This window comes from Barbatula barbatula (assembly GCF_947034865.1).
Source record: "Barbatula barbatula genome assembly, chromosome: 2".
Taxonomy (NCBI): domain Eukaryota; kingdom Metazoa; phylum Chordata; class Actinopteri; order Cypriniformes; family Nemacheilidae; genus Barbatula; species Barbatula barbatula.
Genome location: NC_136767.1, coordinates 15,747,733 through 15,773,723, shown reverse-complemented (window position 1 = coordinate 15,773,723; position 25,991 = coordinate 15,747,733). Strand labels below are relative to the sequence as shown.

Sequence of the window (25,991 nt, the reverse complement as noted above, 5' to 3'; positions counted from 1 at the left end):
AAAACCTATTTAGTCGGTTTTATAATTGTATTTTCCTTTCTTTCTTATCATTTTATGCGTCACATAAGGCGAAATAAACAGACTAAATATATTAATAAGTCTGTGTTTGCCTTCAGAGAGTCATTACTGGTCAAAACACATCTATGGTTAATCAGTAATCATCTCTTTTTCATGTCATTTCATGGATAACACATCATGTGTCAGTGCTACAGCAGAACATATTAAGAATATGTGTTATAATATAGAATCAAACTATGGTGAAATCACAGCCTTCTATGAAATAAAACACAACTAAACTAAATAAGTTGTGGTCAAAATTATGAATGTGTTATATTTGAACTTTTGGCACATTCTTCAAATACTTCTTGAGGTCCCATCTATTCTGTGCTCTTATTGGCTGATTTTATTTGATTATTTGGACCAAGTCATCCATTTTAACACAACTACAACTAGTTTCAACACAACTAGTTTCAAACAGACATGCCTCCAAAGGTCAGCATGTCATCTGCTCCCCATATTCACAGGCATGCTAAATCGCCACCTTCAAATATCAAAACATCTGCTCGATTGATAAAAGGTAGATACAAAAAGAAGGGTCTTAACACCACGCTCCGCTTTAAGTTGATATTGTTAAAAGATTTTGAATGAAGAGGAAAGTTTTTATTTTTTTAAATCTAATGTAGTAACCTACGAGCTGTTTCCTCATGGGAACATAGAAAAAGTTAAAAATTAAGTTTAATGAAAGACCAGTTACGTTTGTGGGACCTTAACGTTTACAAGGACCACACGAACACACATTTAAAGGCACACATCGATACGTTCGTCAGTAACCTCACATCCACATCAATCACATCAGTGGTGCAGAACGCCGTTCTGCATAGACAGCAGGGAGCGCCAGATACATAATTGAATCCTTTAATGCTTTTAGAAGCCATCTTTACACTCGGTTTGTCAACTTACATCGTTTGTTTTCGTCCAGCAATGGTTATATTGCATTACTCTCTGTCCTGTTAAAGGGATGTTTGTAATTTGGATATTCGGATACTGAGGCGCCACAAGGGCTGGGCCGACAAAAAACATCTGGGAAAAGAATTCTTTTTGGTGGGGTGTGTGCGCGACCCTAGGCATTTTCCTATTGTTTTAGCAGGAATCGGAACTCAACAACAACTCCCAGCTGCCTAACTTTTGCTTGTCTTTAAGGTCGACAAGATACTACCATGCAAATCGTGTTCTTACTAATTGTTCAGTAAGTCACACGTAAATTGTTCCTCTTCGTCTTTTTTTAAGTTCATATAACGTTAACGCGTTGCCGTAACAGGTTGTCAGTGCTCCATACACCTGTCCACAGGAATGATATGTGATGCCCGTAAAGCATCATTGAAGCGAAGCGGAGCGTAACACTCCGGGCAAGAGAAGTGCGCAGCGCGACAGTGACCTTCAGGTGGACTGCAGTCTGTTGTGCCGCCATCACTTCTGACACTTGGTCCTGAAACCTACAGAGAGGTGAGATAAACATCTTCGAATTATAACTCATAGTAATATTTCTAGAACGTTTACGAGTAATTTGCCTTAATAATATGTAACCATTACAAATTTGAGGAAACTATAATTTGCGATTGTGAAGGCTGTCATTTTTAACACCTCATTGCGTCCGTTAGCTTTTTCCTCATTTCTATTCTTGTGGCAGTGGTGGTTAAGCCGAGAGTAATTGCACCTGTTAAAGCCATTTAATTATTAGGCTACTAGTTAGGTTATGTTTCACGAAACACGATCGAGTCGCGTGTACAGCAGTCATTTGTTGGGGTTTAAACACAACCCTAAACATTTTGAGGTGTGGATTACACTTTAAGATTTAATGGTCTCAGTTAGCCTACATCAAACCGTACCTCAAATTCACTGTAGAGGTAAAAGTGACAACATTTGAAAGCCGTTAAGATGCTTATTTATTAAAACACACTTGTAAGGTGTGTAACATATTGTAACATATCCTTTTAACAGAAAGTAGATTTTAGTTTTGATGCTTCATTACCATTAGAACTAGACATTTGTATCTAATAGTTTTGTCGAATCTTTGTGTCTGTTTCAAACTTTAAATGTTTGACCTTTGTTGCAGGTGTTTGTAGGCCAAACTAAGCTTCAGTGATTATGTAAACACCTATGCGCCCTTGACTCTGTCTCTTCCTCATTCTACGTCTTTTTCTATTTCATTCACAGCTGTTATTTTAAGATTTATAATCTGTTTTATTCCCAAAATATTCAGAAAGCATTGACGATTGTCACAATGGACACGGTAGGTGTGGCAATTTTTCAGGTGTGGCAATTTGACAGTCTTTGTGTGACTCTTATCCTGGTAACAGCTGAAAGCATCTCTGAATGGGAGTTTAACAGCCCTGAGCAAAAATGACATTAGGACCAATTTCTTCTGTTAAATGTAGCTGTGTTGAAAGAAATTGCATATTTTGTTGAGCAAGTCTGTTGAGAAGGACCTGGCTGCAGAAATGCCGAAAGCATCTGACAACTTGATGACCTTATTCTGCTGGAGCAAATGTAGAAGTACCCAATTGCATGAATAGTCTTTAAAGACAGAGTTTCTGCTAGATAGAGTTATATTCTTTTACAAATTCAGACAAATTTGTTGTGCAGAATTGACACCAGTCAGAGTATTGTGTAAAACACAATGCTAAATCTCAAAAGACTAACTGTGCGTCCAAAATCGGCTACTTCCATACTGTAAAGTAGGCGAAAATGAGTCATTCTCTAAAATGGAGAGGCTCAGAGGTGATGTATTTTTGTAGGCTAATCTGGAAATAAGTGCTTCGCTGGTTCCCTCAACCGAACGCCTATGCATTTTTTTTTGTGAGCTTTATATGGGACGTCTAATGTCCCCGCCAAAGGAAGTAGTCGATTTATGCAGCTTGTTAGCAACCACCATTTTTAAGACACAATAAGGCTTTAAAAATCACAAGCAGGTTATAGTTGGTGTGTTTTATGTCATAGAATAATACGTGAAAATATTTAGTTTTTTTTACCACAGACCTTATTTCGGGCAATTTACCAAAAACCCATTGAAAACACCCATAGACCGGAGCGTTGGAACCGGAAGTCCTAAAATGCTAACTCGCTTCCGGGATTTGCATACAAAAATATGTCATCTCCTCGACTCCCTATACAGAAGCTGTGCTGTTAAGCTTTACAAAGCCCAGAGACAACTAGATATAAATCTACAACTAAACATGGCAAATTGCCTTAAAAAACTTTTTTTATTCTTGAATAGTTGGCTTAAAAGAAAATAAATAAGAAATAATGTGAATAAGAAACTATAAAAGAAATTAATTTGATCAAATTATTAATTTCAAAAATATCCATCATTTTTACATATATGTGTGACACCCTGAGTGGTTCAGCAGTGCTATTTCATTACCTTTATTTTTCAGTTAAATTCAGTTTAAAAGCCAAGTTTTTTATTTCCAATGTTGTTTTAAAGGTAAATGAATAGAATAAACGTGTTAAATAATCGGGATATCAATATTGGCCAAAATAATCGGGATTATGATTTTTGTTATAATCGAGCAGCCCTACTTACAACCACAGTTCCTGTTATATGTACGAAAGATGGTTGAGCCAATGAGAAGTAATGGGTGGGGCAACTTGCCCTATACTTGGTGTTGCCCCTACCCCTTTTGCAGTCTGCAATGTGTATGTTCACTTTAGTGCCATATTCGAAATTTATTCGCCAGTTATACAAATAGTGACCTATTGTCTCCTCCATAACATTAAACTGAAATTTAAATGGCTATATGCAATGCAACTTTTAACCAGAATTACATGGGAAGTCTTTTTTTATAAATCTTTTTAGGGAAAGCATGTTATGCCATCAACATCTGATTTGTTTTTAGAGAAAGCATGTTATGCCATCAACATTGTGCAGTTTTAAAGAATGTAGCACTTTTGCAACACTATGCAACAGAATATTTGTTGTATTCCTTCCCATTTAGCCTATTCTGGGGACAAAGTAAACTATCTGTCAAGCAGTCTCATTTTAAGACAGAGTGGAATGCAGCGTACTTTTCTCCATAAAACTCTCAAAGCAAGGAACCTTTTAGGGCAATAGTCTAATATTTGTTTATATTACAACAGCCTAATACCTCACATTCATTATGAGTCAGTTACAGCAGAAGAATGAACTATTCTTCTCCAGTTGAAGTTCTCTTGCATGTTAAGATCCTTTATTGTGATTTGTTACAGTTATTTTTTATAATAACATTAATACAACTTTAGAGGATGGACATTTGTCAAGGGATCTGTGGGATTTATTTTTTCAAAACCCTAATCCATCAATATTTCAGTTTACTTTAACACAGATAAAAACAATAGTTTATTTAACCCCAAAAGTGTTAATAATCTCAAATTTACAGTCAGACTTTTCGAATACCTTTGGTCATGTGCTTTGCTAAATTAATTTCTTTGCATTTTAGGCTTTTGAGACATTATTAAAAAAAATATACCCATAGCAAAGATAAAGATGCAGTTTCCATTCAAAGATGCTTTCAAGTAGACCAGGTTTGAAATGTGTGATGTGACAGAAATGTGCTTATGTGTCTTTCTGCATTTTAATATTATGGTCCAGAAAATGTTAGTAAAGTCTGTTTTTTGGAGAGTCAGCAAAGAATAAATACAGATGTGATAGGTGAGTCCCAATTCGCGCACCTATGCATTATGCTCCGCCATTTTGTAGTGCGTTCACATTGAGAATTCTTAAAAAAGAAGTGCACTTTAAGTACCTGGATGATACACTTTTTCAACCAAAAATATGAAGAGTGGAACTGTGGCCACTTCATGCACTAAACAGTCGCAGTTTTGGCTACGTAGCGGCAGGGAGGCGGGACTATTAGACGCTGCTCGAGCAAATCTCTCCTGCAGAGTGATAAAGCTTCAATCTGATGATGACTAAAGTAATGCTGGGCAAAACAGATGAAAATTGCATTAATTAGAAAATAATTAAATGTACATATCACAAATATATTTTTATTCACACGCATTGTGCCTTGCGATTGATGTCATTTGGGCTCGTCTGGGAAACTTCCTTTTGGGATGATACTACCCCTCTAAAATTCATACATTACATTCTTTAGTGCAAAGTGCATGTTTAAGTGCATAGGCCTATGTCATGTGGGACACAGCTGATGTAAATAAAGTGGGAAACACTACAGCTTGTACAGGATGTTTGTGCATATATTTTTGTACGGATTCTATTATGTGCTTGTTTGCTTGTCAGTGAAAGACCCGATTGTTCATTTCGAGTCAAATGAGACTGCAACATTGAAGACTGTTTATTAACGTGTGACTTTGTAAAGGACATGGGCCTGAAGGGGCTTGACATGAGTTTGTTTGTGTCTTTATCATGTGTTCATCACTGGATTAATTATGTACTAGATGCACGTGGGTGTGTTTGTGCATGTCTGTTGTCTGCTTCCATGGTGACCACGTCCATCAATGCTCTGTGTTTGCTGATGTCTGATGTTGTGAATTATTTATTCAGTTCTTCAGTTTACAGTTTACATGCACCTCGTACTGTAGGTATCTGTGTGCAGTTTCATGTTTTTTATGCACATCTTTTTGTATTCTTACGATGAGTGGCATGCTGGACCGATGAAACTCTCATCTTCCTATCTTCCTCCTGCCTTCCACGAGCCCTATAAATATGATTAATGATAGTATTACACATCACGCCTACTCCACACAAGTTCACCAACTGTTTCTTATTATACGACTTGGCGCAAAGCAACTAGTTGAACTGAAGCATATGGCTCAGATGAGAAGAGACTGAACGTTTTAAAACCTCGCTTATTCTGGTTTTGTTCATATATTTAAGCAGTATCACACAACCAGGAGTATGTTGTATTGTTGTATCACCATTGAGTGGGAAATGGCCTCAATGGCCAAAAGTTCAAATCTAGATACTCTAGTCAATCCATGTTTTGCGTTTTTCACTCCCCACATTAAATTGAAAGTTAATTTGCATATATGAGGTTTTGAAAGATTTCGGATTGTTTTTGCATTTCACTGTATTTTAACTGTTTTGAGAGAAACATATACCGAAATAATTTTGCTGACGTGTGACATTAATGCATCTGACAGCCGTTCGCCGATCATTCATTCCTAATGTGCATGAGCGGATGAGCAAAAGAGGGAGGGAGTGAAGAGAGAGAGAAGGAATGAAAAGGAACAAATGATATGTTCTGAGGCTGAATCATGTGACATTTGTTTAGGCATTTTAATAGCCTAAAGCCTCTCATACTGTAGCAATTAGAAGATCTTTCTCCTGTTTCTCTCTGTGTAATTGTGTCTTAAACAGTTTAGCTTCTTTAAAAGCCAAAAACCTGCAAGCGTTTTTCTTCTTTTTTAGAAGAATGACTCAGTCCTGTCTTTTTTTCTATGTGCAGAGGGAAAGGGAAAGAAAGATAGCGGAAAAAGAAACTAAGGGATCATATTGAAAAGAGAGAACGAGTTAGACATTGACATACAGAACGAATCAAAAGAGATTAATAACAGGAAAGAGAAACGAGATCAAGAGAAATTGAGAGAGAGGATCAGATTGAAAAGAGAGAAAGAGTCAGACATTGACATACAGAACAAAACAAAAGAGATTAATAACAGGAAAGAGAAACGAGATAGAGAGAGATAGAGATAGAGATTAAAGTGTTTATAAAGTTTTTAAAGCGCTCTTCAGACCGAACAGCTGTGGGTGGAGCTTTGGGTATGGGAGATTGTCATCAAAGTGTTCTCTTCTTAGAAAGAAGAAGAGAACTCGTACGTTTGTGTGAGTATTAGAGTAGAGATGGGTTAGTGGGCAATCCCGAAGCATGTTAAGGGAGCGTGTATAAGTTGTTGAAGTGTACGAGAGGGCACAGTTTGGTTTGTGTTTGTTGGCTGCTGAACCGAGAGGAAAGACCTGCATGTGATAAGATGTTCACACAGACAGGCATTCACTGATTTTGCGGACACACCCTGAAGATTAATAGTGAAGAGAAAGGGATTCCCTTAAAAAGAGAAAGAGAGAGAGAAAAGTGAGAAGGAAGAATGAAGTATCGCCACAGGGTAAGATTTCTTGTTTTTACCACATCTGTCTATGTGGGTGTGTTCGCGAATGTTTTTTGCTTGCCTTCTTCACACAGCAACGTTTCAGTTCATAACACCAGCCAGTGTATTTACAGACATGTTTTCTAATTTAGTGAGTACAGAGGTTGAATTTTGTTGAAATAACTGATGGTTTGCCACTCTTGTATACATAGCCTATCATGGGTAGCTATGATGACACACTGCACAATATCTCTTCCAAATGGAGACCGGGCTTTGTGTATTAGCCAGGGTGCACTCATAAGGGCTTCAGTGCAGAGAAGCGGCCCTTATATGGAAGAACGGTTGACTTATAAACTTAAAAAAAATGGAAACGGCTCAGTGCCAAATTATACAGAAAAGCTGTGTTACAATCCCGCAGGGGCTATAGTACCCATGTTTTCTGTGTCCACTGGGTGAGCAGTGGAATGAGGCGTTGGTTGCAATTCTCAACCTCATTGCTGGAAGCTGCGACATTACACACACTGGACCTTTAGTATTAGAAAGTCAGTAGTTCTGACTATTTTAAAACTTCAAAGGAAATCTGATTCATTGTAGACAGTGACACTGACACATTTTTTATTACAGCATCTGCTTGTCAAGAGTTTATAGTTCTTCATTACAATAACTGAGAATTCTGCTTGAAATGTTGCTTATTGTAAAATAATAACAAATCTACAGACTTTTCCTTAAATCACTCCAAGAGACATGTTTGAGATGTTTGTCAATAGCACGGCAGCTGACCACTGGTGATAGGAAGGTGTGATATATAGAGGGATGGAAATGAACATATATAAAAACACACATTAAATTTTATACTTAAAATGCACATCCTCAACAACGTAAATAACCAACTGCATGTAGTTTAAACTACAGTTCAGCATTGTGTTAGACATTATCTCTGTATCTTCTGACTTAACATCTTTAAAATGTAAATGAACTGAGTGTTGACTTACTCCCATTGTAGTTGTTTGAAGAGTAAATAACAACAAGTTTACGTACATACACAGTTTACAAACACTTTCATTTTCTAATAAAAGGCAGTTATTATTACCTTACTTCTTCACCGACTCTCAAATGATTCGTCTGTCTTATCCACTCTAATCTAATCTACTCTGATCTGATTGGTCAGATGGTCTAGTCTGCTGTGGTTGGTCTAACGCATGCAATGTCGCAAATGGAACGTAGGCGGGCAATTACACGGAGTTGCCAAATCCGACACGGACTGAAATTAGAACGACAGACAGCTCATTGGTGTGATTCAGAGTCGACTGCTCTTTTCCCTAGCCAATAACTTTGGTATTCGTTCACTTTCGGCTTTACAATTTGGCAGACATTCACACACAGCAACATTACAAAATGCATGGAATGTGAATTTAAGGACATTATAATATTCACTCTTAAAGATGCAGCAACTTGGTATATTTATTCTGTTGTTAACATTTATTTTTCATTTTAATATATACTACCAGTTTTAGTCCATGTTTATCAATGCGATTTGCCACAGAAGCTAAATGGAGAGTATCTGTTTTACTTGTAAGTTAGCTAGGTGCTGCCAAAATCTGCTGTTCCTACAGTGTGCACGGGTCAAGTCTGCCAGGAAACAAAGATGTAAGTTACATGGTTGCTACAATGAGTTGTTGCTGGATTTTCCCTGATTCATTGTGTCTTTGAAAAAAAAAGACAAGGCTTTGTTCGAGGCAGTTGATAGTAAATCAACCAGACAGAATTTGTGTATTCCACTTTGTATGTTAAGTTTGCTGAGTTGTATCTTTTAATACTGTCAGTGATGGTTTGAGACACTGGAATGCATTGGGCAACGATGTCTACCCTGTACACTGTTCACCCCCACTATTATCAATGTTCTCCACACTGCAAGTGTTTGATGTTACAGCTTCACACCTTCAGTCGGTATCTCGACAAACCAATCCTGGTGACAAACTGATCCCAGGATGTGCCTCTGCGTCACCACCCTGAACGGCAGCTTGTGCAGGTGCTTGTTCAGGAGTAGCAGCCCAAAGATGGGGTGCAGCCCCCCCCCCCTTGTTGGCCACGATGAAGTAAAGGCTGTAAAGCCTGGTCGACATCTCGGTTGAAGGGACAGGTTCGACCACACCCTTCGCAACCTCTTCCCGAAGCACAGGGCACCAATGCCCCGACCCTTGGGCGGGTGCCTGGCGAACTGGATCGCGTAACCGAAACGGATCGTCCTGTCTCGGTTACCAAGCACCCAAGAACCGCGACAGCGGGACCAGAGGGACGAGCTCTGTTGACTTACCTGCTTTCGGCTGCCAGACGCAACGTCCGGTGGAGATTGCGGTCGGCAGCTCGGTCCATCCCAGACACCGTCGGGACGAGAGTGCTGTGGAGGAAAACCCAGGGGAAACTTGCTCTTTGTGAGAATGTGGGCGCCGGGCCCCGAAAAGAGCCTGAACTTGATGGTAACGCAGCAGGCAGCTTCCCTCTCCGCCCCAGCGTTGGTAAGGCTGATGTTGGGCCCGATGTAGTTTCCCCCGGTTCGTCCAGTCAAGGCCGCTTAGACCGATGGGGAACAAATGCCTTCCCTGCAAGGGTCTGCGACTCGGGTGGGCCATCCTCTTGGAGGGCCCCAAAACCTGAGGAGCCGCTGCGGGGGGCAGGACTGCTGGGAAGCGCTCAGGACCATGACAACCTAAGGGCGCTGCAGGCACGATAGCCTTCGTCTGCTTCTGAACCGCAGAAAACAGCCGTCCTCCGCAGTTCCACCAAACTGCCCAGCTTGCGAGATGGGCGCATTCAGGAGACGGGCCTCCTGGGTGTCACCCATCTCCGCAAGTTTAAACACAGATACCCTCTTGGACCACCGTAGTGGACATCGACTGCAAGGACCGCAAGGTCAGTGGCAGTGCGTAACTTGCTCATGCGAGTTGGGTCAGACCTCCCATCATCCAAGTCCCTCAGGGTTTTAGCCTGAAAAACCTGGAGGACCGAGTGCTGGAAAGAGCCTACAAGCCTTGGACGAAAGCCCAGGTCGACCCCCCCAGGTGGCAGCCACAAGCGTCTCAGGTAGGGCGCGTGTAACGCCATGCAACCCAAGGCACGTGGCTGCCCTGGCAAGCATGGCTAACATCTCAGCGTCAGTCTCATCTTGAGTTGAAACCGCCCCCAAAACCTCTAGTGCAGCCGCGACCGTCTCAGGGAGGGCGCGTGTAACGCCCTGGAACCCATTGCCTTGGCTTCCCGGGCAAGCATGGCTAACATCTCAGCGTTAGTCTCATCTTGTGTTCGACCGCCCGGAGGCAAGAGCTCAGGGAGATCCTCCGCATCTGATGCCTGAAGGTAGCTGTCTGATGCAATGACAGAAAGATATTCCTCACACCCCCTTTAAGGTCTGCCCGCTATGGGACGGTCTACCGCCGCCCATTGGGGACGAGTTAGGTGAGCATGTTGGGGTATGGGTGGTCCGTGAGCCAAAGCTGATGGAGCAACATCCATAGAATACCCCCAAATCACCCCCACTGCTTTGCGGAAGCGGCAGTCGAACTTGCCTGGGAGGCAGACGGGGTGGCGGCAACATTCAACCTAATATTGCCGGCCGTGACCGCAACACCTAGATCGTCATGTTCTCAGAACATGCTAGGGCAACAAAACCCTCCCCAGCATACTTGCCAAGCATGTGATGCCGGTCTCATGACCGTCTGACCCAGGGATGAGTCCGTCACACCCAAGGAAACAGCGGAGGCTGTGAAAACAGCCGTGAGAAAGGTCTGCAGCTCGCTGCCGAAACGCCCAGGGGAAGTCCGCTCAGAAGGGAGAAGTCTGCTGCTCTGCTTCCTAAATCCAGCAGATTGAAGTGAGTCTCAGAGACGATTCCCTTGACAACATGTGCCACGCAGGTTCCGAAGAACAAAGGATAAGTGAATAACCTTGCACGCGCCATTTGCCAAGCCCATTGGCGTTTTATTACTTATTTCAGAGATGATAGGTTCTCAAGATCAAACCCCAGTCAGTCTCTCACAACGTCAAGAGACCGACTGAAGGGGAACCAAAGTTACTCACATGCTGATCCGAATCAAAGCAACCTCTCTGGGGCTGATTTTTAGACGATCTTTCTCTTCAACGTCTCTCTGCTGGAAAGTATCTCCATAGATATCTATGAGTATATCTGCTAAAATGGGTCCTAACTTATCTCTGCTTGAAAGTCTATAAAATATTAACACAGGTCCTAGCTCCGCCTGACTTTTATCTTTCTTTTTACACTTTTTATCCACATACCCTCTATTTTATGTAATAAATAAGACATCACTCTTTCTACAGTCTTACTAATGCTCCCATCATCTCTTCCCTGTGTCAACATGAGAAGACGCGTTGTCGCAGCCGACGACATCTTTTTCTACTGTGATGGACACCGTCGTGTTTGGACTGAGAGATTGGTTGCAAATCTATAATACAACGCTAGTGGCCGCTGTAAATCAAAAACTGCGCCTTTAAAGCATCCCAAATAGTTCTTCAGGGTAAAACAATTGGTTTTGTAAATCTTGCAAGTTTTTATTTGTTGAGGTTTTATTTTGAGTGCAGAAGATATTCGAAAGAAAACAATAATTTATTTTAGGAACAGATACAGATCTGTTACGGGAGCTTGTTTGTGTATTCACACACAGGGCTAAAAGAACAATAGATTAAGAATGGCAATCTTTCCAGATCTGAATGTGCATGTGTGTGGGGGGGGGGGTTAAAATAGTTTTGGGCATTTAAGGAAAATTGGAAAATAATCTATGAAACAACAGTGGAGCAGAGCCAAGGAAAGTGAACACACACACACACACACAAGATTATTGTTTTAGCATGAGCTTCCACAGGTGACCTTCCTGCCTCCTTTTCTCAAGCACACACACATTCTCTATCTGAACCAATTCCAAAAACCCACTTCCTAAATCTCACCTTGTCAGACTTTCCACTGGATTCACAGGGAGGGGCCATTTGCTGATCATACAGTTCCAACACGTCTTACCCTGAAAAACGGTGTGTGTGTGTGCGTGTCAGGAAACCAGTCCCAAGTTATTCCAAAGCATCCGTTCTTAGTGTTTGGCACGTACAGTATACTGTGTATGTGTTGTTTGTCTTTTGTTGATTATAGTGTTGATTGTTTACTTGTAAGCAGGTCCATATGTACTTTTTTCAGTGGTTTGAGGTGACTCTATGAAGAAGAATGTATTCAAATGCTTCACAAAAACTTTCTATTTGTTTTTTTTAATAAAAGCCTTATGTTGGGGTTTGTATGTTGAATAATAGACATTCCAATAGAGTGAAAATCGACCAAAATGTCGGTTTTGTAAATGTAGATTAGATGTGGGCCTGCTTGTACAGAAATACACACTCTCAGTTGCTGTAATGTGGCAATGCTGTGTGTGTTTTTTGTTTTTTGTCACTCTTTGTTTCTATCCATCTTTAGGAGACTGGTGTAGACGGTGGTGTGAGGTTAGTGATGGAGAGTGCTCTCTCAGCAAGAGATCGAGTGGGTGTCCAAGACTTTCTGCTCTTGGAGAACCCCAACAGCGAAGCCGCATTTATTGAAAATCTGCGGAGACGGTACAGAGAAGGCCTCATATATGTAAGACATTTACACATGCACAGCACTTTACCAAAGAAGTGTTATGTTTTATTCAAGGATTGATTTGAGATGTTTCTCATACCTATGGTATAAAAGACATAACTAGACTCTATTAAGAGTATACTGCATAGATTTAAAATGAATGTGGATGGAAGGTGAGGCAAATATTGACATCAGTGCAAATACAGACACACTGAGACATTGAAACACTGTCAGTGTTTGTCTGTTTATTTTAACCATTTAACCCCAAAACTTTGAGCTGGGATCTAAATGTTATTTGATGTTGTGAACTGGTTGTTAATTTCCAGTCTGTGTTCGATTAAAATATAGCATTTTATTTTATATTTAATTTATATCACTATTTCATTGTATATTAATTGTATCAAATTACATTAAAACTACTCAACATTTATTGATTATTTTCTGATGTCTACCGGAAGTTAGGTTTGGGCCACATGACGTATGTTTATGTTATGGCCACTGAAACAGTCTATATACATACCCCTATTGTCATGAGTCGCACAGACAGGGAACCCAGGCACAGATAGAAGGTGGTGGGAAAACAATGGCTTTAATAAAAACAAAGCAAAAACCCACAAGGGGGTGCAACAAAAATTTAAAGGAGATAATGATAACAAGAAACGATAAACTTACTAGACTTGACTATAAATAATTCTTGACATAGACTTGAATAGACTTGATAACACTTGACTTTGCATGATATATCCCCAGAACGTCTGTCACACTGGAACAAAGCAAAATGAGCAGCACAAGACAGAAAACACAAGGGCATTACATAAGGGATAAAATCAAGTGGGAACAGGTGAGGGGCATGAAACCATTACAAGATAATTAATGAGGAAACGAGAGGGCGGGGACAGAGACACAGACCGGAGAGCACATGGCGTACCAAAACAACTACTGTAACGATCGAGGCGAGGCAGGATCATGACTCCTATTTTCTGATCCCACAATCTTTTAACACAGTCATTCTGGTCTGTTTCTTTGCCGCCTTTCTATTTCTCTCTTTCTATTAGACATATATTGGGTCAGTGCTGGTGTCAGTGAATCCTTACAGAGAACTGGAGATTTACTCCAAACAGAACATGGAGCGGCACAGAGGAGTCAATTTCTATGAGATCTCACCTCACATGTGAGTGATAAGTGTGTGTGTTTATGTGTGTCACAGGCATGAGAATCCGTGAGAACATTCCGCCAATTCTCCTAGTGTGACTCACTTTCCTGGAGATTCCGGACACTGGACCATGCACACAACTTTCCAATTACACACACTCACACACACACACACTTACAGTATACACTCATTTTAAAATCCTTCCGCACACCCTGTTCTGTTCCAAGCCCATTACAGGAATGAGTTATATGGCTGACAACACAATCTTAAGTCTTCATAGCAACTTAAAAAATAAATGTTTTTATATGAATAAAAAAAATGTGATTTTTTTTTTAATTGAAATCTTAAGTGTTCATTATGCATAGCTGCGTAATAAGAAGTGATCTGCCTTCGTTACATCTGTGTTTTTGTGTCTGTGTGACTTCAGTTTTGCCCTGGCCGATAATTCATACCGTGCCTTGCGCACTGCGAGGAGAGATCAGTGTATTCTGATCTCAGGAGAGAGTGGCGCTGGAAAGACTGAAGCCTCCAAGAAAATTCTTCAGTATTATACACACATCTGTCCCACTCGCAACAACACACACACTATTAGAGAGAGACTGTTACAGTCCAACCCTGTTCTGGAGGTATACACACACATACGCAAAGCACTCCAAAACACAGCAAGGCTTCTTACGCACACCATGGTCATTTTCCCTCTCCTTTTGTTACACAGGCTTTTGGGAATGCTAAAACTCTTCGGAATGACAATTCAAGTCGCTTTGGAAAATACATGGACATTCAGTTTGACTATAAGGTACATTTGATCTTCTGAGTTTACAATAATCACCCGAGTCTGCTTTTCACTGTGACTGGAAACATCTATATATGTTTTTCTTTGCTTTGCAAAGGGGGCTCCAATAGGAGGTCACATCCTCAACTATCTGTTAGAGAAGTCTCGCGTGGCACACCAGAACCACGGAGAGAGAAACTTTCACATCTTCTATCAGCTACTGGAGGGTGGAGATGACCATCTTTTGAAGAGACTGGGGTTAGAGAAAACCAACCCCCAACATTATCATTACCTAGTTAAGGTGAATGTTTATATTTAAGGTATGTGTGTGTGGTGTGTGTGTACAGGGGTTGAAACGACCTCATATTTTTTGAAGTCAACTATTATATGATAAAAGTCACGTCAATGTGGACTAGTCGATGACGTCATTATTAATAAGAGCGAGGGAATAAATGTTTTGCAACGAGATTTGATGGGTGTTGGCAGTAAGACTGGCGGAACTCCAGAAAACTAGCCTCTACATATATAGTATCCAAATACAAATTCACTGCAAATACACAATCCCTCCTCTTGAAGCTTTAAAGGTTGCGTCAGAGCATTAATGTCGACTAGTGCAACCCTAGTGTGTACATTAAAATATGAACAATATGAACAAATATTTTGTTGTAGCACTACCACAACTACCCCCATATAATTGGAAATAAAATGTATGTATGTAACAGACATTCTCTCTCTGTCAGGGTAACTGTCCACGTGTGAGCTCCATCAGTGATAAGAATGGCTGGAAAGTTGTGAGCAATGCATTCACCATCATTGGTTTTAATGAAGAGGAGATACAGGTGCATACACACCTTACTCATTCATAGCTACATATCTTGTATTAAAATGCTATATTAACTTACAAAGCCCCTCTTCTTTCAGGGGCTGATGGAGATTGTGGCCAGTGTTTTACACCTGGGTAACACACAGTTTGGGGAGGATGAGGAGGGGGAGACACACATCACAACTGAACCTCAGCTGAGATATCTGTCCCAAGTGAGTCAAGCACTCAAAATTAACATGCTCAATTCGTGTTTATCAGTCTTTGAGATACTACTGTAAATAGGAACTAAATGTATAATTTACATAAATGTACAAAATGTGCAGTTTGTTTATTGTAAAACATTGTATAGCTATAGTATGTTCAGTGTAGCGTTGGTATATTAACTCAGAAATGTAGTTAGTAGTGTTGCTGCTTTTTTTACTCCAACTCATTAATGCTTAACTCAAAACAGTTAAACGCGGGGTGATGTCAAAACAGGTCAACTGAAGTGAGGTAATGTCCTGTCTGAGACTGTCTCAACTTTATACAGTTTCATTCCAGTCTCATTTGTGTCAGTTTTGTTGGTTGACAAACCAACTGTTCTGAGGTTGATCAGGACGAGTCTTGATTAATAGGATCTTATCTGGGTATCAGGCTGTTATGTTGGGCCTTTGTCACAGATACCTATTTCAGAATTAATCATGGGTTATGATTATTTTGTTTTAACCAACAGCTGCTGGGTGTGGACGGGTCAGTTCTGAAAGAAGCTCTTACTCATAAGAAAATTGTTGCCAAAGGAGAGGAGGTAATACCATAAAAGCGTATCTCTCCGTGCCTTGTCTTCAGTCTCCATCATTTACATTCATCACCTTCGTGGTTTTCTCAATCCACATGCATTCAGTCCATTAAACACACTGATTGTTTACAAACAACATAAAACAAAGATGCGTGCAGTTAATTCCTCATCTGTGTCTTTATTTCAGATGATCAGTCCCTTGAGTTTAGAACAGGCGCTCTCTGCTCGAGACTCATTGGCCAAAGCCATATATGGTCGTGCCTTTACCTGGCTTGTCCAAAAGTTAAACCAGTCGTTGGCCTTTAAGGTGTGTTCTTGCATTATTTTATTAAAACTTATACATTTACTTTGCTTAAATTGTTGTTTTAAATATCATCTGTGCGTTATGAACAGGAGCTTAGTTTGCTTTTTTGATTTTGTTGTGCCCTCTAGTGGTGTGATTGTATGATGTTTTTATGTGTGTGTTCCTCAGGATGAAGTCCACTACTCTAGCAAATGTTCTTCTGTTATTGGTTTGCTAGACATATATGGATTTGAAGTCTTTCAACATAACAGGTTTGTTTGATTTACTGCTTCTTTTATTGACAAGTTTGCAGCTGAAGTAATTATTCATTAATACAGGTAATTTCAATTAGTTATGCACAGGATTATAAACAGTTGATTATATAAATTATAACATTTAAAGTAAAAATAAAACATGCAGACATGAGAATGGAAGACGACACATTGATAAAGGTATTTCTGTCTTTCCGTCTGTAGTTTTGAGCAGTTCTGTATTAACTACTGCAATGAGAAGCTTCAGCAGCTGTTTATTGAGCTCACACTGAAGGGTGAACAGGAGGAATATGAGGCTGAAGGGATCGTGGTGAGTTTGTGGCAGGAAAATAATAAAACCGTGTGTATGAGTGAGAGAAATAGTGTATCTGAGAATGTTGCACTTTAATCCTGTCACATAATCATGGTTATTATTGTTTTTTAATTATAAAATTTTTCTTTTTTTATCTTATAATTTTTTATAAAAAAGACCTTTTCGAATGAGGGAAAGACAGAAACTGCGATAAAATAGTCTACTTGTGTTGTGTTTGTGGGTCATAACATATTATTAATAATAATAAAAATTTTCGACATGCCAGTTTTAAAATACAAATAAATATTAAGATATATTGGAATTATTGAAACATTAAGAATGTTGTGTACACATCATTTAACTTAAGAATAAATGTATAAACTAAGTCATTTTATTGTTTTTTATCTATGAATTGACCATAGCCATAAAAAAGTGATGTGCTGCGAATGTGATTTATCTTAAAATGTATTCATTTCATTTCTTAAATTAACATAATTTTTTCCTGAAAATCACATATAATTGATATAAATAAATAAAAGATCTTTCACTTAAGCATTCTATATCATAGATTCATATTTCAGCCACAACAAATTTGTATATTTTATATTCAATTTAATACAATTATTGGTATTATTGGTCGCACCACATGATAAGTGGTTGTTATACGTCATTGACCCATGTTTACAGAGGCATAGGGTGTAAGAGAAGTGTTCTGCTGCATATCTGAATATGTGTGTGTACAGGTGAGAATGAATACTGTCTCATAAGGCATCTTTACACATCAAAGGCCGAACAGTGAATTCAAAAGTCAGGTGAAAGGGAACAGGAATGGCCTGTAGAAGGTGCTGATGTGGGGGGTGTGGCAGACAGCGGTGGAGTTGTAACAGTACCCCCCCCCCTCCCGCAGGCACGTCCTCATTCTTTAACAAACCAACAGGGGAGGAGGTGGGGTTTCAGGCGGTGGACGAGGGGTAGACAGTAGGGAAGGTGGAAGGGGGTGGTCCCTAGGGCTGGGGTGATGATGGAGGGAGAAAGCAGGAAAGAGTCCAGTGCAGGATGAGCAGGAGGACCCAGAGACCAGCCAGGAGGAGGTCCCATGGCGGAGTTGAAGCTGATGGTATAGGTTTGGACATGGCAGTCCGTGGTGGAGCCAGAGCGACTGAGGATCAAGTTGGAGCCGAAGGGAAGGAGGGGTCTGACAGAGCTGAAGGGGCGGAGTGACGAGGAGTAGCCAGAGGATAGAAGCCCTGAGGCGGCGGATGGTAGACGACTGACCAAGGCCGAGCCAGTGGGATGATGGGCCACGGTGAAGACAAGGGAGGTAGGAGCCGAGGTATAGCCGCTGGGTCGGAGGTCTGAGGTGGAGTCTGGGGGGTTGAGGGCAGAGACAAAGGAAACTCCATTTCAGGGGTGGTTGGCAGCTGGAGATCCAGAGGCTCATCCGATCCAACGGAGCTGCCATGCTTCAGGTGTGCTGAGGTATTGACGAAGCAAGAGGAGGCAGAGGGAGAGAGAGCTTCCTGGGGACTGGCCAGGAGAGTTGGCTGCTGAAGGAGGGCTGGGCAGGACCACCCACTTACAGAACACAACCTGAAATCAATAACATAACGCGATGCATTTACGTTACCATAAGAACATTTGTACTTTTTGCATTTGTAAATGGTTTCCTATTGACATTCCCTGTGTTCTATTCAGTGGGAGAGAGTGGAATATTTCAACAACAAAATCATCTGTGACCTGGTGGAGGAAAAACATAAAGGCATCATTGCCATTCTGGTCTGTCTGTCTATTCTGAATATTCAGTCTTTATGGTCATAAGTTGAACTGAACTGAGATGAATCTTAATGCGCTAATGTTTTTAACTCAGGATGAGGAGTGCCTTAGACCAGGAGATGCCAGTGACATCACGTTCCTGGAGAAGCTGGAGGACACACTAGGGAACCACGCCCATTTTGTTACGTAAGAGCATTAGTTCACACACACATACTGTATGATGTAGACTTTTACATAACTGTCTAAAGTACTTATCATTTACTACTTTCCAGTCATAAAATGGCCAATGGGAAGGTCCGCAAGGCAATGGGGCGGGATGAATTTCGTCTGGCTCACTATGCTGGAGAGGTCAACTACAATGTAAATGGTGAGAAGAAAACATCTGTCTGAAATGTCTACTCGCATCCATACTTCCTGTGCTCAACGCAGTGTTCACTTGTGCAGTGACTTCTGTTATTTTCAGGATTTCTGGACAAAAATAATGACCTGCTGTACAGACACCTAAAAGAGGTACAGTGTGTTCACAGTGTTAGAGTGATGACTGTTTATGTGTTACTAAACCCTGTGTGTATCTTATTGCAGGTGATGTGTCAGTCAAAGAATCACACTGTGAGTCAGTGTTTCCATTCAGAAGACTTGATGGACCAGAGAAGACCAGAGACGGTTGGATGAACTCAAAACATACACACATAAACATGATTAACTGTCATGGATGGGACTTTACATTGAATTATTTGAATAATCTTACTAACACAAGTTTGGATGTCTTTTGCTCAGGCTGCGACACAGTTTAAGCTCAGTTTGGCTAAACTGATGGAGATTCTGATGTCTAAGGAACCATCATACATCCGTTGTATAAAACCCAATGATGCCAAACAGCCAGGTATAGTAAATGTTAGAGTTAGACTCGAAGATAACTGTACAAAATTTTACAATTTACAAAATTGTCAAATCGACCCATAAACTTCTAAACAATCCCTTCTCTTACACCAACATTAATTTCCAGGTTGCCTAAATATGATTTAACAAGCACACATACTGGAATATACTGGTTGTTTATCTCAATCTTTCTGTTTCTTCAGGTAAATTTGATGAAGTATTGGTCAGGCATCAGGTGAAGTATTTGGGTTTGATGGAGAATCTGAGAGTGAGGAGAGCAGGATTTGCATACAGACGAAACTATGAAGTGTTCCTAGAAAGGTTGGTGCCTATCATAAACAACAAAGTACTGTTGAGATTTTGTATTACTAACAGCAGGTTATTAATGTCTCTGTACGGGCTTGCACAGGTATAAGTCTCTGTGTCCGGACACATGGCCAAACTGGCAAAGGAAACTATCAGAGGGAGTCGCCATTCTGGTCAAATACCTCAACTACAAACCTGAGGAATACAAACTGGGCAGGTGAGACAGGAAATGTGGAAAGGCAGGAAAATATAATGTACAGTGTAGGAGGGTCGAGGTGAAGCAGAAAAGGGTGTAGTTAGGCATTTGTAGGTTTAGATGACTTCATGACTTCACAAACATTTACATGGACATTTAGAAGACCAGGAAGGAGAACATTGCAGTAGTCCAACCTTGAGATTACCAGGGCCTGGACAAGGGGTTGTGCCGCATGCTCAGTGAGGTAGGGTCTAACCTTTCGAATGTTGAATAAGGCATATCGACAGGATCACGTTGTCTTAGCAATGGGATAATTGAAGGACAGCTGTTCGGAAACCACTGCTTCGACTATATCTACAGATGCCCTTCCTATATTTTTCTCTTTCTTTAGGTCCAAGATCTTTATCCGCTTCCCAAGGACTCTGTTTGTGACTGAGGACGCACTTGAGGCCCAGAAGCAAACCATCGGTAAGACACGATAATGATGAAGAAGAAAAAATGTATGCTCTTTAACTACCACTTATTGGCATTAAAAATGGTTTAGAAATGTATTTAAAAATACTTTGAACATATCTTTTGCACACAGTTTGACTGGTTACATGTGGTGCAGTATAAGTGTTAATATTAACATTACTTAAGTTTATAATTGTTTGTTTAAGCCATCTCTCTACAGAAATCCTGGCGGGGCTACAGGGAGCGGGCCAAGTATCATCGTATTCGATCTGCAGGTACAACAGAAGCACAAATAAAGCAAACCCAAAGACAAAAAATTTGCTTATAATTTAATGTGATACAATCTCTTTCAATGTTCAGTAATTGCTATCCAGTCATGGTGGAGAGGGGTCAAAGGTCGCAGGAAAGCCAAGCATCGTAGACAAGCAGCAGACACCATACGCAAGTACGAGTGTATTGTCTGTCTGGGCGAACAGGTTTAAATGTTGTGTCAATCATTTTGTCCATGTAATTTGGTGTCTTCAACCCATCACAGATTTATCAAAGGATTTATCTTGCGCAACATGCCCCGTTGCCCTGACAACGAGTACTTCCTGGACCACGTACGATACTCCTTCTTGATGAAAGTGAGACGGAATCTGCCAAAAAGTGTGCTTGACAAGAGCTGGCCAAGACCTCCACCTTCACTCACTGAGGTATGTGAAAGCATAGATCAGCACAAATGTCCTTAAAAAGGTCATGTGTAGGATCTGAGAATGTCTCTCTGTCTCGCCCAACAGGCATCTCAGCTTATTCACAGACTGTGTTTACATAATCTCGTCAATGACTACTGCCGGAAAATCCATTCCGAGTGGAAGAAGCAGGTTCTTTATTTATTTAATGGAACATCTGCACAGACATACACAGCACATACTGTACATACGTAGATAACCATTATGTAATCTCTCGCTATCTGTAGCTGGAACAGAAGGTGGTAGCCAGTGCAATCTTTAGGGGTCAGAAGGAGTGCTACCCTCGAAGCGTTCCCAAACTTTTTGTGACCACCAGGCTAGGTAACACTTAAAAAATTAACTATTAAGAGTTCTTTACAATGAAACACACATACATGCAAGGGAATAAAGACACCTAATGAGACATCTTTGCTCTCATAGAAACTGAGGAAATCAATCTCAAAGTATTGCAGACACTTGGAAATGACAACAAAGTGAAGGTAAATGTTTGTGTTTATGTTTACGCATTTGTCAGACGCCGAAGCGACCTGAAGTGCGTTCAAGGTATATATTATATTATAATTTAAATTTCCTGTTGTCTTTCGTTCCATTCTCAGTATGGTGTCACCGTCATCAAATACGATCGTCACGGTTTCCGACCACGTCCACGTCAGCTACTGCTGACCACTTCAGCTGCTGTGTTGGTCCAGGAAGCAAAAATCAAACAACGCATTGACTACAGCACCTTGCTGGGTAATGTTACTGTAATACAGCTCACCCCCATTGTAGCTTGATAATACAGAACTTATTCATGTTTAATACTAATTTGCAACACCTTACAGAAATGTGGGCTAATCATACTCTTCCAATGTACCTAACCTGCTCAATTCTTATTGGTATCAAACAACCAATTCTATTGTTTTGTTTTACTTTGCAGGCATCTCTGTTAGTTCCCTCAGTGATGGCTTCTTTGTTTTGCACGTTCCCACTGCTGACAGCAAACAGAAGGTGAGAGCAGTAGGCTACTGTGGAGGTTTTTTATGCCCAGTGCTGTTTTTATGCCTTTGACCTTTTGCCATTTGCCCTCCAGGGTGACCTGGTGCTCCAATGTGATCATGTGATCGAGGCCGTCACCAAACTGGCTATTATGGCAGACAAGATACACAATGTCAACATCAGTCAGGACAGGTGTGTGTTTGTGCGTATGGGTGCACTGTGAAGAAAAGTTTTTGGTTCCACAAAGAACCATTGAGTCAAAGGTTCTTTAAAGAACCATCTATTTCTTACCTTTTTATCTTTTGATAAAAAAAGAAATCACCACAAATAACCTTTTGTGAAACAGAAAGGCACCTCAGATGTTAAAGGTTCTTTATGGAACCAAAAGGTTTGTCTATGGCATCAAAGAACCTTTTGAATCACCTTTTTTTAAAGAGTTTTAGTCCTTCTCCACACACATCTTTTAAAAGAGAACTTGACTCTTCAATCTCTCATCCACTACAGGGTTCATTTCTGTAGAACCGAGAAACAATAATTAAAGAAAGATTGAATGTAACCAAATGTTATTGTTCTCTGCATGTCTATTGAAAAATGTAGAGTTGCATATTTGCTTGTATTTGTTGAATTAATTGTATATTTAGTGGTCTGTAGTCCAATTTGCAAGATGTAAACAACACATGATCCAGAAGCGCCTCCTGTTTTAGTTCTTTATTATGACACAAACCTTTTGAACAAAATACACAAAATACAACCAGCTGACAATTAAGAACTTAATCGAAATGTCGAACAAAAATCTTCATGATGAAAAAAGCTAAAAGAACTGAAGCAGAAAGTGCTTCTGGTCCAGTGTTTTTAAATGTTCTGAAATAGATTAACAAGACTTGTAACATCAGGCATGATTATATTATTTTGTTGTTAAACTTTCAGTATGTGTATTATTTCTATGCACATGTCTTTGATTATCACTGTTTTATTATTAATTATGTAGCTATTACATTGCTAAAATACTTTTAATTCATTCAAACTCTTGCACTTCTTGCCGTTTAGTATCAGGTTTGCAAAAGCTAGAGGAAAAGAGGGAGTAATACATTTCACCTGCGGTCAGGAACTACGTGTGGTGAAAACCAAGAATGGACACCTCTCTGTGGTAATAGCCACACACACACACGCATGCACACACACACACACACACACACTCATCGATGAGGAAACACAATGAAAACATTTTGGTTGGCTTGGTTTTAGAACCTGGAGGAGATTTAAGTGAGGTTTAATATAATGCTGACTTAAATATTCAGTGAAGCTGTTTTCTTGCAAGCAAACTATTAACCCTAACGTAAACCTTACTGTGAAATATCTGGTTCCTCTTTTCCAGACCACACCTCAGATCTCATGATCAGCCAGTGACAGTTTACCAACTGAAGGAATCATGAGCATTTCTGAAGAGAGCTTAAGCCAATCACCAGACAAAGCCAGACAATACTTTGTATGCTTGAAACCAAAGCCACATATCAGCAATTGTATATTAACCCTTTGATGCATAAGCTATTGAAGCCCCTTCTAATGCACAATGTGGGTATTTAAAATGAAATGTTTTTTCATGCATGGCTGGGTGTTTTTTTGTTTCATCTTTTGAAATTAAATTATATCAGCATTTATTATTCCGTGATCTATGAAATCCACGATTCGTGAACAATATGAACATTTTATTGGAATTATCACTTTGGAAGGTTCTAGCTTCCATTTTTGTCAAAACTGGGTCATTCCCATATTCTTATTCTATGACTTATTTATTATACTTTGATGTTTTTTCTGTGTTTTGTAAATGTTTGGCCTTTTTTATAAGAACACAAATAAGTTATCTACGAAGTCAAATGAAATGCAATATCTTTAATCTCAATATCTCAAAACCGCTCTGAATGTAGATAGAGCCTTATCATTCTAAGGTGGCTAAAATTATTTCTGGAAATCAAAATCAAGATATTTAATGAATACCTGAAATATTAAATGATGAAATACATTGCTTTCAAATATTCAGCAAAGAAACACTCAGCCATGAATGAAATAACATATGAAATGAATGTGGGCCATCTTCTGCATTAGAAAAACTATTTTTAATTAAAAAATAAGAAAAAATGGAAATACTGATTTGTGATGATCAAAAACAAGTTATTTGAGGAATTCCTGGAATTGCAAAGATATTGAAAATAAAGACTCTGTCGGGTTATTTTAGACCTATGTTGTGCATCAAAGGGTTAAAAAGCATTTTTCTTTGATCACTCTTTAGAATACCAAAGCTTTTTAAAAGGTTGAGGATGCATTTTAATTGTGATTTTGTAAATGAATTGATGGTCATATTTTCTCTCTGCGTAATAATCCAATTAGATCTGTGCTACATACTGTATGTTATAGATTCATTCTTAATGACAAACATACTATATTGTTTTAAATGATGTCATAAACTACAGAAATACAGAAGGTAGTAGACACCCAATCTGTAAGTGCAATATGTACTTTTTTGACAGTTATGCTTTTAACAGTTTGTATTGAATGCAATGTCCTGCAACAATATAGAGGCCTGTGTCATTGGTTTATATATTCATTCTAAACGCCAAAGAACCACTTTTACACCCAGTGTTTTGGAACAGATCAGTTGCAACATGATGTAATCCGGGTTGGTCAGCATGTGCTCATACTCAGAAACAAAAAATGTTGAAATGGAAAAACTTTGTCACACAAATACACATACTTTAAAACTTTGTCACACAAATATACATACACTTTAATTGCCTCTCAGCAATTTTATTAAATATTCATAACAAAATGGCAAAAATATTTTACTGCTTTCAATAGAAAATAAATACTGTATGTGTTCGGCACACATTTCATACATAAATAAAATAAATAATATAATAAATAACACAAGGTGGAAAGTACAGGGGAAAGACATCGAAAGGGGATATAAAGTCACATTCTGTCCTCTGATTGGCTCTCTGGCCCTCTGAGGAGGGAAGTGGGGTGTTTGGGGAATTTTGATTTTTGAGATTGGCTGACTAACTTGTTTTTATGTTTGTTTTGTCGAACTCTTAAATAAACAAAGTGTGTACTGTTTAAAGTTCTTATCAATTTAAAATACAGTATAAACATAACCTTCAGTTAATAAAAAATCCCAAAATTACAGAATTTGTTCTTGACTTTATCAGTTGATTAATTCTGCTTGTTTAACATAAAAAAGGGTTATTTTGTCTTCGGAACAAAAGCTCTAGCTGCCTGGTCATGTTGTTGCATATTTTCTCCTGAGCCCCCTTATACATACTGTACTAATATAACACTTTCCACATAAAACATTCAGTAACATGTAAACAGTAGAAAAAATCCAATAAATTAATATATAACCATACAATGATAAAACAGTAAACTCAAAAACAATGTAAACAGCGACTGTAACACTGTAAAGTGGTTTACAGATATGACTCATGTATTCAAGTATACTCAATTATGTGTAAGGTTTGTTAATACCTGTCTTGGTTTTGTTTTGATACATTTTGATCACTTGGTTTTTCTTTGATTTCCTATGTGTATGCTTATCTTTGTTTAGCTTGGAGCACTATGTAGTCTCG

General features: G+C 39.5%; 1 protein-coding gene across 2 annotated transcripts; it reads left to right on the top strand.

The window, feature by feature from the left end:
• The first annotated feature begins 1,370 nt into the window (after positions 1 to 1,370).
• On the top strand, positions 1,371 to 25,550 carry myo1ca (myosin Ic, paralog a). Of its 2 annotated transcripts, none has more exons than XM_079451239.1 (32): positions 1,371 to 1,503; positions 12,548 to 12,706; positions 13,744 to 13,859; positions 14,269 to 14,467; positions 14,557 to 14,637; positions 14,732 to 14,914; positions 15,354 to 15,452; positions 15,535 to 15,648; positions 16,149 to 16,220; positions 16,399 to 16,518; positions 16,684 to 16,766; positions 16,971 to 17,076; positions 18,754 to 18,834; positions 18,926 to 19,017; positions 19,104 to 19,198; positions 19,295 to 19,341; positions 19,414 to 19,494; positions 19,609 to 19,714; positions 19,914 to 20,031; positions 20,120 to 20,233; positions 20,604 to 20,680; positions 20,872 to 20,940; positions 21,026 to 21,110; positions 21,201 to 21,360; positions 21,445 to 21,528; positions 21,624 to 21,717; positions 21,817 to 21,875; positions 21,993 to 22,128; positions 22,313 to 22,383; positions 22,466 to 22,563; positions 23,419 to 23,518; positions 23,747 to 25,550. In XM_079451239.1, the coding sequence occupies exons 2-32, from the start codon at positions 12,581 to 12,583 to the stop codon at positions 23,765 to 23,767; spliced, it is 3,087 nt and encodes a 1,028-aa protein (XP_079307365.1). In that variant the 5' UTR covers positions 1,371 to 1,503; positions 12,548 to 12,580; the 3' UTR covers positions 23,768 to 25,550. The 2 variants fall into 2 exon arrangements, with proteins under 2 accessions (XP_079307365.1, XP_079307364.1); XM_079451238.1 differs by lacking the exon at positions 1,371 to 1,503 and adding an exon at positions 6,792 to 7,098.
• The last annotated feature ends 441 nt before the right edge of the window (positions 25,551 to 25,991 follow it).